At 46.6% G+C, this 15,624-nt stretch overlaps 1 protein-coding gene across 1 annotated transcript in view; it reads right to left on the bottom strand.

Annotated features, from left to right (window-relative positions):
• CFDP1 (craniofacial development protein 1) overlaps positions 1-15,624 on the bottom strand; it is a 71,557-nt gene that overhangs the window by 50,300 nt on the left and 5,633 nt on the right. Inside the window, exon 5 of the mRNA XM_064519401.1 lies at positions 346-450. Within this exon, the coding sequence (XP_064375471.1) occupies positions 346-450 (105 nt within the window). The remainder of the gene's footprint in view (positions 1-345; positions 451-15,624) is intronic.

Genomic DNA, 15,624 nt, shown 5'->3' with positions numbered 1-15,624 from the left:
TGCAGGCAATCCCAGGCGTGTTCCTTTGTTACCTGCAGCCTGATCAGGCTGCTCAAGATGCTCAAAACAAGGTTTGCTTACTAGGATGAATGACTTACGAGGAACAAGAAATTGAAGCCTGATCTTATGAGCTGAGTCACTGGGACTCATGGGTTGCTTCCCCCACCCACACATCCCTCCCCCTGGATCACTGCATCTTCCAGGCCTAATTTTGTTCCCACTGAAATCCTGAAGACAGCAAATATGCATTAGCCTAAATGCTGATGATTTAGGCTACACTCTTCAAGTGGAGCACCTTCTTTCTCACAAACTGTCCACATCTAGGCAGAAAAAACACATACTCACCCAGAGACTGTCGGGAGGGAAGCTGGAGTTCCTGACTGCATTTTCTCTTGCTGCTTCAGAAAAGATTTAGCTTCTTTTGAGGTTGCATCCACTTCCTTAGTCACTCTGTTGAAAGAAAGAAGGGGAAGGGAGAAACCAGAGGGTAAGCAAGAGCAGTACACTCAATGCAGCAAAAGATCCAGCAAGGAAACCACGGACAACAGGTACAAGAGCTGGTCTACCAGGCGACAACACCTGCACAAAAACTGCCCTATCAACTACAAGCTAAATAACTTGCATCTGGTTAAGATTTTATTCCAATTACAAACTCTCTATATACATGGAAGAAAAAGGAAAAGAGTAGCTAATTGGATCCGGGGGAGGATGGGATTTTTTTTTTTTTTTTTAAATTTTGAAAGGAACAGGAACACTTATTCATTCAAACAGGCTCACTAGAAGCTACTGAATACTCTGCTTAGGTCACTGGGGGCAATTCCAGTCTCTTAATTGGGCTCTTGATTTCCTCATTTGTTGGTCAGTGAGGCAGCTCTTCTGTGACAGCTGTTCTGCCACCCACGGCACACGGCGTTGGCAACATCTGCAATCAACACCAGAGTAAGGAATCTGGCCTGGGGGGCTGGGAATGAAAGAGAAAGCTCCGACAATGCTGAATGCAGAAATTTGCTCTCATTTTCCAGCTGCTCTTTGTTTGAGGCCCAGAGGGCATAAAATATTGAACTTCAAAAAATAATAAATCAATACGGCATCTACAGTAGGGAATGAATTACAAACATGAACGAGAATCTCCAGAAAACCACTCAATAATTAATTGTTAGAAAATCCCAGTGACTTCAGCCCCCTCAATTACACTGACCTGCCTCCAGCAACATGCTTTTCGGGCTTTCAGGAGTTCTTAATGAGGTTGCCCCGGTTTGCCAAGCTAACAATTTTGCTCCCTCAGAGAACAAAGCTGTAAGTCTCTCTTGAGCCCTGCAACTCTCTGTCCACACAGAACAGAGGCCCAAAGGCTGCTGCCTGACTCACGGCTTGGACAGCCCAGCCTCAGTCCCCTTTGCCCAGGCCAGAAAGCACAGCTCGCCCCTCCCCACCCTCCTGCAGCCTGGGCCTTTGGCTGCATCCGCCGCCAGGAAGGGTGGACAGGCTCATTGCCAGTCTAGTGCATATGCTGATGAGAGGCTAAAAAGCCTAGTCAATCACTGGATCTGCCCTGGTTAAAAGTCAGGCTCGCAGCTGCCTGCTTCCCACCCTCCTATCTGCACACGCCAACGCAGCTCTTGCTGAGTGAGTCAGGCAACGTTTCCAGCTAGGACAGTGAAGCGCAGACCCTGCCCCTCTGGTGCCTCCCAGGGCAGCCTGGCTGCAGAACACTTGCATTCAGCTGATGGACACGGAGAAACCCAAGGATCTGTGAAACCAGCTGAGGGACCGTTCTGAAGACCAGCGGCGAGGAAAGTGCCGTGAAGTTACCTGTCAAGCCCGAAGGCCTTGAGGCCGCGATATCTCACTTGCACAGAACCAACGCACGCGTCCCCTGCTGACAGGGAATCAGGGTCTGGAGTAGAGCTGCACTGACAGTCCCGCAAGGAGCTGTTAGGGAAGGGGAACAGTTCTTCCACCTTCTCTCTGAAGGGCAAGCAGAATAGGAAAGGCTCGTGCAGAAGGACGAATCAGTGCTTGCACCAAACACCTCCTGCTCAGCCCTGTTGTTTCAGTGCAGAAGAGATTAACCCTATTCCCCACCCCGGTGTCACATGCCTTTCAAACTGATGGCAGTCATGTGGATTGAGACAAATCCCATGCAATGAATATTTAGAAGCATTTGCTGATCAGACTGGAAAGGTGTGGGAAGGAATGGGAAAAGCAGTTCAGGGAAAAAAAACCCCAAAAGCCTTGCTCCAGTAACATCACAATTTAAGACATCCCAAACACACCACCTAGCCACAGCCCTCAAAAACAGTCATGTCATGCAGTAACCATATACCAATGGTTATTTTACTTCCATGAATTTCCTTAGACAGAATAAACTCAAATGTCTTTATGCAGCAGTTGGCCAGAATTCCCCACCGAGCCCCACTAGCCATGAGCGTCAGGTTCAGATTAATACAATCGCAGTCTATTTTTAAACACAGTGGCACGAAGGGCCAGCTCAATCCCCCTCCCAGCTGTGGAGCAGGATCAGTTCCCATGCATTCTGCACAACGTGAGCTCCCGGTGAGGCCCCCTCCTCCCGTCACCCCCGCACACTCCCATGCAACCCAGAGCTCGCCCCCCGCGCGCAGGAAGCCTGCAAGCGGCCGTGAGAAACGTCAGGCAGACCCAGAGCACGCAGGAGGAATTCAAGAGGCACAGCGTAGTAACCACACACCCTGGAAAAAACCCCTCTGTGCTGGCCTCCTCTGCAGAGATCCCAGCCCGCAGGATGGCCATGGGACCTCCTCCCGAGTTAAATCCTAGCTGCTAAGCCCTCCAAGTTTCTGGAACTTGAACAGGACAGGCTAGGGGACGAAGAGGAAGCAGCAGTTGGGAAAGGAAGCAGAGGTCACCGAAAGCACACACAGACATGTGGCGTTAATGGCAGAAGTCGGAGATGACAGCCTAGCTCCTCAGGGTGCTGTGTGCTCAACTCCCCCAGGCCAACAGGAATCTGGCACTTAAATAGCTTGTAGGATTTGGACCCGCGTGACCTGCAGCGAGTCTTCAAAGCCTGTGGCAGAGCTAGGATGTGACTATAGGGCCCCCTAGCCCTGGCTTAACACCATGACTACCTTCAGCCTTCTCCAACCAGAGACAAACCTGACTGATTGCCTTCCTAATGGAAGAGGGAAAGGAAAGCATGAAGTTAAGATGCATATGAGAAATGACTCTAGGAATTTGCCGGCCACCAGTGTGGCACAGCTGGCATGCTGTTTGTTGGCCCAGCATTACAAGAGTCACAGCTCAGATGTTCAAGTCCAGAAGAGCTTGGAGAGGAGAGACTCTCACTTGTGAGCCCCCTTAACACCACACTCAGGAAGGCTCTGGCATGGCCCTTCAATGAAAGCAGGTTCAGCAGAAAGAAATCGCTTTGCTGCCCAGAGGCACAGGTTGCTACTGAGAGATTGCTTACACTTTGATGCTTGCTTCCTCCCCCACCTCAGGGTACAGGCAGCAATGACAGGTACACACCAAAACACTCGGTTCACAGTCTTCTTTTCCCTTTGGCCTGTCGGCAGCTGCTCAGAATATATTTTTGAAATTGTTCGCCGCAGCAATCCTGAGTCGCAAAGCTGTGTGCAACCTGTTCCACCAGGACCGCACAGCTGGGGACAGAGGAATGTGCCAAAAACCTAATTAAAACTGACCTTTCAGGGCAATTCCATCACAAGACCCACTGATTGCCTCATAAAACGAAACAAAAGCAACTCCAGACAGGCTGCTGCTGGGCTGATGCCAGCAGCGACTCCTGCATCACTCCAACAGGAATGACAAAAGAAAGAATATTAAAAGGCTTTACAAGGTATTAACTCAGGTTATGCACATTTCATCCCTCCTCAGATCGCAGGCCAAGAAGGGGAAAAAACCACTCTGGTCTACATTATTACGGGAGACAATAACTCTCCATGTAGAAACCTAAACACTCCTTGCTCTTCGTGGGTAGAAGTGGGAACCATTAATCCAGCTGGAAGAAATCACAGTCATTACTAAGGAAAATTACAAGACCTTTCACTTTTAAATACTTGATAAGTAACTATTTGCCTGACTGTTTACTAGGATGCTATTCACACATTCTACTCCAGGAATAAACACAAAAATAAATACATTGTCAGCAATAAAACAAGCAGTTAGTGTCTCGCCCACTTGCAGACCCTGTAATTCACACACAAAACCACTGTCTCTCATTCCCCCATAAAGATTTCATTATATTGCTATGCTATTAAATTGGCTTACAAAATAAAGAATCATTTTATTAATATTTTTGGACAGTGTTGGTGTCTGGTAGCACAGACAACACCACTGCATGAGGTGCTACTGTGAAATAGGAAGGTCTTCCACATTTCAGAGTGATTATAATCAAGATATGCTACCGACTAGATCACTCAGTGCTTCTAATACTTATGCGAATTTTTCACTTATGCTTACCAACCAAAGTGCTAAAGCCGACCCTGATGGAAAAGGCCCCAGTTATGTAAGCTGGACACCAAATCTCGTAAGACAAGCCACATGCTGTCACAGGCTGTTCCCGAACCTGTTTCACACAGCACTTACTTTTAGTGGTGGACTGTAAAATCCTGATTCAAGAACAAGAGTTTAATCTGACAAATGCAGTCGCTGTCTGCTCCCAACAGTCCACTTCGCTATACAAGCAGCTAAGTGGAAGAAGGAATACAGTCTAAAGCAAGCACCGCATTCACAGAGCTCCAGGTGTCCTGCCAAGGGGCTTAAAAACAAGTATTTGCCCTTCATTTCAGTAACAGAGTAAGCCTAATGCACTAGCTTTTCTCCTGTTTTCTGGTCTTTGCACAAAGTGCAAGAGGAGGGACAATCCATCACATCGCCCTCCTCCTGCTTCAGCTGCACAGCACAACCCCCACACCCCAGGTTATAGCCCACGACTGGGGCCAGGTGCCCCCAGTCACAGCCCTGCCGAATCCAGAGAGGTGTAGCATAGGGGGCACCAAGGGTCCTGCATGTCAGGGAAGTATCCAGCTCAGGAGAGAACAGCAAAGGGCTCTACAGGACCTCACAGAAGGACCCACACATGTCCCCAGAGCCGCACGCATGTAGGGATGGGGAAGAGGAGGCAGTCTTGCAGGCAGGACAGAAAAAGCTGGGAAAGACCCAGAACCAGCTACATCAGGGCAGCTTGTGGGGCTCCTGTCCATAGTCTGTTGTGTAATAGCCACCTTACGCATCCCAAGTGCCCAAATCCCTCCAACTTATCCCCAGCTAGGTCTCACAACTGTATCCTTCTAACCAAAATGCCTAGTGCCCATCAGGCTAAGAAAGCACATGTTGGTATTTGGGTAGAATGGGACTTTTACAGCTAAGGCAGCAATTAAAAGCCCTAACTGCAGCAGCACAAAGCTGCTATCTCCCCTGACCTCCATGCTGAGAAAGGGAGAGCAAGAGAGGAAGTGCTGGAAAATGCCAGCTCTCGTTACCACTCATACTCAGGACAGTCAGTCCTCACTCGGGAATCCTGCCCCAGTTTAGACCTGACACAATTATAAAACTTTGCACCTGATCTTTAATGGTGTTAGCTCCGGGGAATCACAGACAGAGGGGAAAAATGAGGCTAATTATCCCTTTTCAATATTCCCCATCTGTGTCTAGCCTCATTAAGCAGTCCTCCAGCCTTCTGGAATGATCACTTGAGGAGCAAACACTGCTCAGCAACAGGAGTTCGTAAAAAACTAAGCCCTTCTGAGCCAAGAGGAATATTCTCTCCAAATCCACTTTGGGGTGTTTTTTGGGGGGACCGCTGTGCTCAAGGTGCCATGGTTTTGATGCCTTCCCAAGTCCAATGCACCACATGAGAGGCTGGTGGCTCCCGCCTGCAAGATCCTGAAGCCACAGAAGCACGTGTTCAGCACCTTGCAGGAGAGAACTCAGTCCTCGCACAACTGCACCTCCAAGCCACATTTGGCTGTACACTGGGCATTTCTTTCACGCTGGCTCACCTGGTGTAAAACAAACAGAAAATTTCCCATTAGAGTGAGACTCTATGGCAAGGGCAACGCAGCCTCCTCCAAGGAAGGACATGACAAGGACACCTTTGTGCCCTTGTTATTCCTGATCACCACAGCAGGACATGCACTGCCACATTAGTCAAAGCTAAGTTAGCAACCCTACAGCCAACCCCTCAGCAGGTTGGCTTCAGAGCCGAAATGAACAGGTCCCCATCGCTTGCTCTCAGTTCCCAACTTCAAGTCAAAACATATTAGTCCTCTGCCTTTCAGGAAGAAGAAAAAAAAAATCCTCAAGAAAACAGCCAACATATTCTAAAACTTGCTCTTCAAACCAGGCAGGAGAAGCCATTTCCCTGGGAAACTGAGCCCATTCCCTGAAGCTACACAGACAAGATGAGGCTAGAATGACTGATAATTTTGTGAGCTGCCTATCTGCACGGAAGCTGCTGGCTGGTCTTTAAAAAGGAAAGAGTCTGATCAGAGCTCTCCTGGAGAGCAGCAAGGGCCAAGCTGCCTGCTTGGTGCTGTTCCTCGCAGCAGGTGTGTGCTGCTACACAAGCAGCGAGCCCAGGCTTCATCTCAAACCAATTCATCTGAAAACAAGCAGAGATGAATGGTATTTTAGCATAAATAATGCATTAAAAATGCTTTTTAAAATCTAAGTCCTATCCTCATAAACCTTTAAGGAAACGACCGATTTTCTGTCTCCTGTACGACAAAGACCTTGTGACACGCACAAGGAAAGCGCACAGCCAGTGCTGCCATCTCACGTAACCTGACCAAGCTATCAGGCCACCTTTTGGACCTCTGCTTGCTACTTCCTCAAGAGGCTCTCCAAATCCAAAGGAGAGTAGCATTCCATTTACTAAGCTCCCACTGGGATTTGCAATTGGTAGAAGACATCAGACAAGGCTTTCTGAAGTCGTTGACCCACAGCTTGGTCACAAGTTTTCACCTCCCCATTGATTAGAGCGTTATCCACCCTACTTTTAAGTTTTCCTAAGCACTACTTACATCTGGGGGATACTAGTTCCTCACCCAGCCCAACCACACTGCCTCAGAGTCCTGATATGCAGTTTACATTTCAGGTTTTGTGGCATCCTGTAATTTTTATTTGTACCTCCTAAAAGATTAACACCAAATTACCAAACACACCTCTGAGCAATTCAGGTGAATGGATGCAGCTGCTGTACGTGTCAATGTGACAACACTCTACTCTGCTCACAGCAAGCTGCAAATACAGCAAAAGCAAGATGGGTCTCCAAAACCCTGTAGCTGCTGCAAGACAGTGTAACACTGGTGGTGTTACGGGTCACTTTTTTTTGCCTAGGGGAGGGATACCATGGGTCCCAAGAGCCAGGGGGTCAAGAACCACTTACTATGAACGCTGGACAAAAACGGTTACGCAGATCACACTAGAAGCCACTACATACTACAAACCAGAACCATCCCCATGGGGAAAAAGCCGGACTAAGCCTGACTTAGTGTGCAATGTGTTAATGAGGCAGCAGGGCAGAGAATAGCTTTGTTTTCCCTTTAGGCTAACACAGAAAGCTCCTGTGCATCTCCTGGTTCAGAATTTTACAGTTATTAAAAAAAAGTCTCACAAGCTGCACTTTCTGATAGGGGAAAACCCCCAAGCCCATGGGCTGCAAAGCAGGCTCTGCCAGCATCTCACCAGATGTCAAAAGCTCCTTTCCAAGCCCAGAGCTGTCGGGAATGAGACTGCAGCTTGGAAGCTGAGGAAACATGGCAAAGAGCGAGATGGTGGGACTGGATCTGAAGCCACTGCAACAAAGGCCTAAGCAGAGGGACAGAAGAACCTCTTCTTGCCTATCGGCAAAAGAGCAGCTGCGAGACCCAGGCAGCTCACTAAGCACCTTTGGTTTCCAGGTTTTTAGAAACTGGGAAATTGTTTGAAAGCCAGGTACAGAAACAAATGTCTTCTCCATTATGCACTGGGGAAGGGTGGGATTTTTTCCTTAAGCTTCTCCTCTGATAAATATTCCCACACTAACTGCACACAACATGTAGGCAGAAAACGCCTCATATGGGAAGGAACACCAACTGAACACGGGAGAACGCAGCTGGTCATTCAGTTCCCAAAACCAAATACAGTGCCTAGATATCAAAAGTCTTAAAGCCCTGGAAACACCCAAATTAATCTGGAGGTCAAGCTATTATTTTGGAGATGCTTTGAGACTCCTCCCACCTCAGAAGATCACAGCTGAGCTTTCATTTCTTTTAATCATACTGATTACCAGCATAAATGCACAAATGAAACCAGCACACACCAGTTATTTCTTTAAAAGAATCAAGTCACATTAGAAGCAGAAGATGACTTTCGGTTAGACATCTGTTCAGTCATGTTGGGATTTTCAAAGCGTAGGTATCACAGGAAAGGCAGGAGCCAGCATGTTCGAGTGCCAAATGACGCACTGAGCAAGGCTGGCCCTACTAAGCAACACTTTGCAAGTCACAACCCCTCTGTGCTTTGATTTCCCCATCTAAGCAAAAGCCTCATCTGCACATCAACTTGCAAAAAAACGATGAAAATACTGGATAGGAGCTCTCCATTAGGCCTTTCCCTCTCAAAGCATACTGTGTAAACTGTAACGTGATTTACTTCACTTGCAAGAGCTCTGCGCTAAAGATCTGGGTAGGTTTGTTACACCGTTTACGAAGTTTTGCTTTCTGCAGTGCTTCTGACACAGAGGTCAGACTGTAAGTGTTTTAGTAAGTGAACCAGCGCACAACGTAACTCCGGCTCACATTTAGTGAGCTCATCTCTGGGCCACAGTTGTGTCAATCAGTATTATACAACACTAGGACTCCCCAAGGAAATTCTGAAGCACCAGGGAATATATGCACACAAAGGAAAGGTTATCAAAACATGCCCATGAGACCTTTTCAATCTCACGCATCTTTTGAGAGGTATCATATTTTCACTTACTGGCATCAAAATAAAAAAATAAAAAAAAATAAAAAAAAAAAAAGGAAAAAAGAGAAAAGCCCAACCCCAACCCAACAGCTGTTTTTGAAACTGGAAAAAGCCAACATAAACTGTGGATAGCCAAGGCCTGCTCTGACCTCTAAGAATAACAACACTGTAAGGACAGGAACAGGGAGGCTACTGCCTACAATCCTTTATGCCAAGATCAGCACTTCAGGGATTATTTGCAGAAAAGCTAACAGTCACAAAACTCCACTTTGGCCTCCTACCACGCACATTAAGCATCTGGAAATGCTTTAAAGGTGAGGTTCTGATTCTGCAAGCCTCATGAAGGATGAGTAATGTTATGCAGCAACACCAGGCTCCAAAAATCCTGCCCAGTCCCTCTTCGGCTGGAAAAGTGGTACCTGCAGACTCCGAGAAGACTGAGGATTGGGGGCAATCCTTAACCTCCAGTAAAAAAGTACAGGCAATCACTAGAAAACTGGGACGTGGCTACAATACACTTTTCTAGTACCCCCTAGCCAGGGAAGACTGAGGATAAAACCCTGTTAGCAAACAGCATCCCTTGTCAGCAAGGCAAAGGAGACGAGATCTACCTGTCCTCAAAATAACTAGACTATGGAGTGGCTTTCCAACAGGTGCCTACTAGTGTTCATTTTTCTTATGCTTCCTAACACTTCCCTGCCAATGTAGCCAGAATCATTGTAAAAAGGAGAGTAAAACAGGAAGATAAATTTCTTCCTCTGTCCCAGTTAGTTCAATTCACTATCTGCCCTATCTGATCTGACAACACCTGTACACCTCACCTGGATGAAGCTATTACTTTCTATGCACCCAGAGAAAAGTCAGGACATCGCGAATAAGCCTTCAGAAGACAAAGAAAGGTTAGCACTCAACTACCTCCTCATTCAAACATATAAGCAATGTAGCAAAGGCTTCTTGCTGAAAAGGCACATATGGCACATGTCACATACATACCAGCCAGGAGCTGACATGCAGCACACTGTCTACAACACCGACAATCAAAAGATGTACACCCAAGGTACTGATCTTTCTCTTAATTTTAAAAGAGACTGTCCCTCAGTCAGCATTGCACAATACCCTATGAGCACCAGTGACCACGACTCACACCCAGCAAAAATTACAAGCATGCTGCCAACTCCTCGCAATTAATCCTCTGAGTTTCCTGACAAGCATCACAGGGTAAGGAGAGAGTTAATGGTATTACATGTTCTCTCAGAGCTTATTAGCCTGACACATCTGAGCCATGCTGAGATCACAGAACAAGAAGGCAGATGGACAACTACATGTTTTTAAAATTGCTCTCTCTGTCAGCTTTAAATCCTAACAGTTGTGGGAGTAAATTCCCTGCTCTTCCCTCCCTTCTCCCTCCTCCCCAAGATAAATTAACTCTAGATCATCCTTGGCAGTCTCCCCACTCCTGCCAGCGCTTGCCACGAAGCAGCAGAAATCTGCAGCTATCGCTCTGGCAGCCACCTTCACTTGTGTCAAAGCAAAGCACTAAGGAAAGGAAGTGGCCTCCAGGACTGCTCAGCCTGCACCCCCTCTGTGTCCCAACAGGGCGACTGTGTCATATTTGGTCCCTCTCAGTTCTCACACGAGGCAGCAGGGAGGACACCACCGCTACTGAGAAGCAAGGAGGAAGCTGAGCAAGGATTTTGGCAGGCTGTTTTCAGATACCTGATCTGTTGCTTCTCCAGCTGTTCCCATCTGCTCTCATGAAAATGGCAGGGATGGAGTGGGGGAGAGCTCTGGGAGAGGACTGCAGACCCAGGGGTAGAAACAGGTGAGTAGCCTGGGAGATGTGGGGCATTCCTCTATTTGGCAAACACACAGAAGACAGGATAACCCTAAAACAATCTTCTGATAATCAGAGGCAGCATAAAGAAATCCCTGTAGAACAGCACTGCATCATTGCAGACAAATTATAACCTCAGTTCTGTTGCTGCACAGTCAGCACTTTTCCTTGCCATGAGGGAATAAATCAGTCCTTAACCAGCTTTACACGGCTCTCCTGAGACTGAGATCTTCACCAATAAGGTGAAGAGTTCAGAGCAAGGTCCAGGAGCCCAGCTAACAGGTAGCACACCCTGGGCTCAGGCCTCACCACTCTACTCAAGACAACCAGGCCTAAGTGCCAGGACCTTGAGGACTGAGTGGAACAGCAAAAGAAAACAAAAGGGTGTTGGACATGGCCTGTAGTCCTACCTGCACAACTCGCCGTGCCAATGGCATTTTTGTACAAAGGAGATCCACGTTATTGGCCAAATAAGGGCTCTTCTCAGCACAGGCAAGCCTCCAAAGGCTCCAGAAAAGAGCCTGTCCTCAGCCACCTCATATCTCCATCTTCAACTCTACTGTCATGCCTTTCACTGCCAAAGCCCAGTGATCTCTAAAGGTCCAACTTAAGAGCAACTTCCTCTGAAAAAGCTTTTTTCTGAATCCTTAAAATAGGCTGAAAATAAAATAGGCTGAAAAACCTATGAAGCAGTGACACAGAATGAGTAGTAAGTTTATTTGTGAGAATGTCCTGGAAGTTTGCCATTTACAAACAGTACCAGATGCAAATCAGGTTCTCTTTCACCCAGCACTTCTAACTGGTAGCATGTCTAACTGGCAGCAGGAGAAACATCAACCTCAAAGCCAGTGCAAGTCCCAGTAATCATTACAACAATTCAAGTTCGTAACTCTTTGGTTATTAATCAGATAGTTTACATGCCTCTTAAAAGCAAAATACAAAGCTTTGAAAAGGTAACAGCCCCATTGTGAACCATTATCTTCCCTAACCTGGAATGCAAGCTGCCTCTCAACTCTGTTTAGCCTAAGTATCCAGCACACTTCATCTCCTCACAGTAAAGCGAACATACAAATAAAAGCAGTCATATTGAGGCAGACCAGAGGTTCTTCCACGCCACACATGCCCTCTCCTACAGCAGCCAGCAGCCAATATCCTTCTGACTGAAGCATAGCCTGTACTCAGGATCATGGCTGGCAGCAACCCTCAGTGGCTGAGACTAGGTCTTCTCAGAGTCAGGCTGCTTAGGAATACAGCTTAAAGCAGGTGAACTTTTCTATTAAACACCAGCATGAGACAATAAGTCAACAAGTACAATGGCCAGCTGTAAAGGACCAGTGAAGAGTATTAGTACAAGCAGCAATAATGTCCCAGAACACATCCCTGAACTCTAGAGATCCACAACCTGGGAAAACTGAGATGGAGCCCATGTCTCAGGTGCCCCCAGATGAATTTTTCTGCCATGAGTTTGCCCAATCCCTTTCAATAAACTGTATAAACTTCTAAGTATCCATTATATCCAGCAGCAAGTTCTACGTTCAACAGGACGCTGTATCATCTGGCTTGTTTGGGACCTGGCCCTTCCTAGTTTTATTTGGTACAGTGATGCACGAAGGAAGCTTGGTTCCCTGGGTCCCTGAGGCACGGGATCCACGAGGCCCAGGCAATCAGTATATGCCAGTAACTTCAGCATGCCTCAGTTTTCATACTCCCAAATGGGGAATAACAGCACTCCTTTAAAAAGAAGTGCTTTGAGACCTGAGCAGAAAGTTCTGTAGGAGAGCTAAGGATTTTCCCCTTTTATATCTGCAAAGCCTTCAAGGACTTCAAATACACACATCAGAGCCTCCTGCTCCTTTGTACAGACCCATGGATTACCATGCCTTAGTAAAACCTGCTTAAAAGCAGTCTAAAAAAGCAAACGATACCCAGGGAACTGGGCCATCATCTGCCCCTTGGAGCAAGAAGAAACCCACCATAAGTCAGATGATTTTCATGGCTGTGAATTTAGCCCGAGAGCTCTCCCAGTGAGAGCGCTGCGTGGGGCTCAGCACCCATTGAACACAGCATTCCAGCACAGAGTTTCAAAGCAGCAGCAATAAGCTTCAGTCAGGCAAAGGCTGAGAAATACTTTCAGAAGCAGTCTGAATTAATCAGCAAACAGGCACTTAAGCAGCAGATAAGAAAGATTACCAAACCCAACCTGAAAAGATGAGCTTCAGTCAATTTCGCCCAAATCTCACCCATCTGCTCACCTTCAGATAAGTAACTGAAGCATCACCGGACAAACATTTACCCATTAGGCAAGGTCCACCGTAAAGACCCCAGCTCTCTGGCTCCAAATCCCTCTGGTTCAGAGCCCTGAGATCTGCCATTTCTGACACAGCAATTAGAACGATGCTGACCGCTGCTTAGCGAAAGGAGGACACGTAGCATGCAAGAAAGGACTGGCTGGATCTTTGCACTCGTTTATCTCAGCATCTAGACACAGGAAGAGAGCTCACACTGCAAACATGGAAAGAAGATCTTGAAACCTAGTCAATCTTCCGGAAACATTTCTGCACAGATCCAGGCCCAGCATGCTGCCAGGAGCCACAGGTGCAGCTTTCATGACATCTCTGGCCACAGAGGTGGCCACGAGCCAAGTATTACTCACATCACAGGCACACCTGTCAGGCAGGGGGGAGATCTAAACAGAAACGTGCTCAGAGCATGCAAGCACAGGGAAGACTCTTGAGAAAAAGGCTCAAGGATTAATGCAAAATCTAATCCCGTAGTTCTTCCAGGGGTCAGTAGCAATTACCTAGGAGAAGTTAGCTAATTGTGAGGAGCACGCTACCTACCAGCGGCAAGGACTGGATGGGAAGGGATCACAGTGAAGAGGCCTGAGGTCATTGCCCAGCCTGGTGGAAGTCTTTCTGGGTCTCAAATTGGCACTCCTGGAGAAGACGGCCTTCTGGGAAAGTAAAGGGAACTGTGACAGGAATGCCTTGCCTGACTTGGACACAGCACAGCAGCTCCCCAGTGACAGATGGAGAGTGAAGCCCCACTACTGCATCACTTTGGCTTGGCTGCTTGGTTCACGTACACTGGGAAGCAACTGGCAGAGATGCTGAAGCAGCACAAACCAGTTTTGCCAGTACAGCACAACGCTGTCAGTACAGCATGGTAACCGCCATTCCAGGAAAGCATTCCCATCCAAACAATAACCTGAGTGCTTAAAGCTTTGGCTCTGAACAGTAATAACAGATCATATAGACACGTAACTAAAACTCTTTGTGTGTCTTTCACTTGGAACTGATAATATAAGCACAAAGCAGGGTCTCAAACACAGGTCTCCCATTCTCAAGCTGGCACATGCACCTTACAACCATTATTCCTCTCAATTTTGTTTCACACCCTTGCAAGTCAAATGAAGGTACACAAAATATGTTCCAAATTAAAATTTATCCCTTCTAACATTCAATGACCTGATTTTGTTCTTCCCTTACAAGTTGTTACACTGATTGTGACCAATCCCAAAAGGGCTGGGCCAGCTCTGTTCACGTGAGCTGCATTCTGCTGCAATCCTGGATGGACACGAGCTTGGCTTTCACTGCAGGAGCACATAAGAACCCTTTTGATGTATTAAGCACAGCAGCAATTTAAAGAAAGCCAAGGGCCAAAGAGGTAGGGCTGCCAAACAGAAAAAAAGTGTCATGATACAACAATTACATTTTGCAACAGAGAAAAAAAAGTTAAAAGAATAAAAAAGCCTGGTACCAGGGATGTGATGCTCTATTAATGCAGCCACACATCTTGCATTATGAGGCAAGTTCATAAAACAGGGTGCTACAAAGTGGCTTAAATTTTCTCTGGCACTGAGAAATGACTCTGAACTTCCATTTAGATGGTAAACTGCCTTTGCAAATTGCTCTCCCTGCCCACAATTACAGACATTTGGGTGACAGTCACCTGCGGCTCCTAATCTACTTAACACCTGAGAGGAATGAAAAGCAGCAGAGAGGAGGCACAAACTGTGTTTGGAAAACACAGAAATTGGTTACCAACATTACTTCTAGTTCCAGGACTCAACAGCTTTGGCTCTACAAGGCAATATTAAACACTGTCTTTTACAGAAGTAAAAACCACTAAATTTAGTTATTTGGTAACTCGTCATTTGTAACACTGAATTTAAGAAGTTCTGCACTAGCAACAGCAACACAGTAACAGACTAAGCAGAATGGGCACCATCAAGAGCAACAATAATATACATTCGAGTTTACAGCTTAAAAAGGAGTATCTTTCACTATTGTAGTATCATCCTATAGATGGCAATTTCTGTCAAGAGACCTCTACTGCTTCAGTCATGCAAGAGAGGTTATAACAACTTCTTAGAGGGGAAAAATATATATATATATTCTGCAACATGATAGCAAGACTAAACGATCTTCTGTTCAGAGCTTCAATGAGCAGACTGCTGAAGTTTCTGCCCTGAATCTATCAGTGCCTAAATACTGATCTAAATTCTTCTCAAGCTTTCAAAAAAGCAGCACTCTCAAAAGTAGCCTCAAACCATTTAGAAAGCAGAGCAACATAGCTCTCATTTCAGTTCTTTCAGTCCAGAGATGCACATAAAACTAAAGCATGTTGTCCTTTGTAACAAACAATTTGCCAGCTGCTTCCCCAGGCAAGGGAGTCAGCATTTGGTATTCAGAGCACTTGCAGATCTTAGGGTCATGCAAAGACAACCTCCTGCTATTCTCCAGCAAAAGCAGCCCTCTGGCTCTCACCTACTGCCCTTACAGAAAAGTATCAATAGCTATAAGCAGTGACAACCCCTTATATTCTGTGGGTAG

Source organism: Dromaius novaehollandiae, chromosome 13 (assembly GCF_036370855.1).
Source record: "Dromaius novaehollandiae isolate bDroNov1 chromosome 13, bDroNov1.hap1, whole genome shotgun sequence".
Classification (NCBI taxonomy): domain Eukaryota; kingdom Metazoa; phylum Chordata; class Aves; order Casuariiformes; family Dromaiidae; genus Dromaius; species Dromaius novaehollandiae.
The sequence above is the reverse complement of the archived record's forward strand: the minus strand, read 5'-3'. Positions and strand labels throughout refer to the sequence as shown.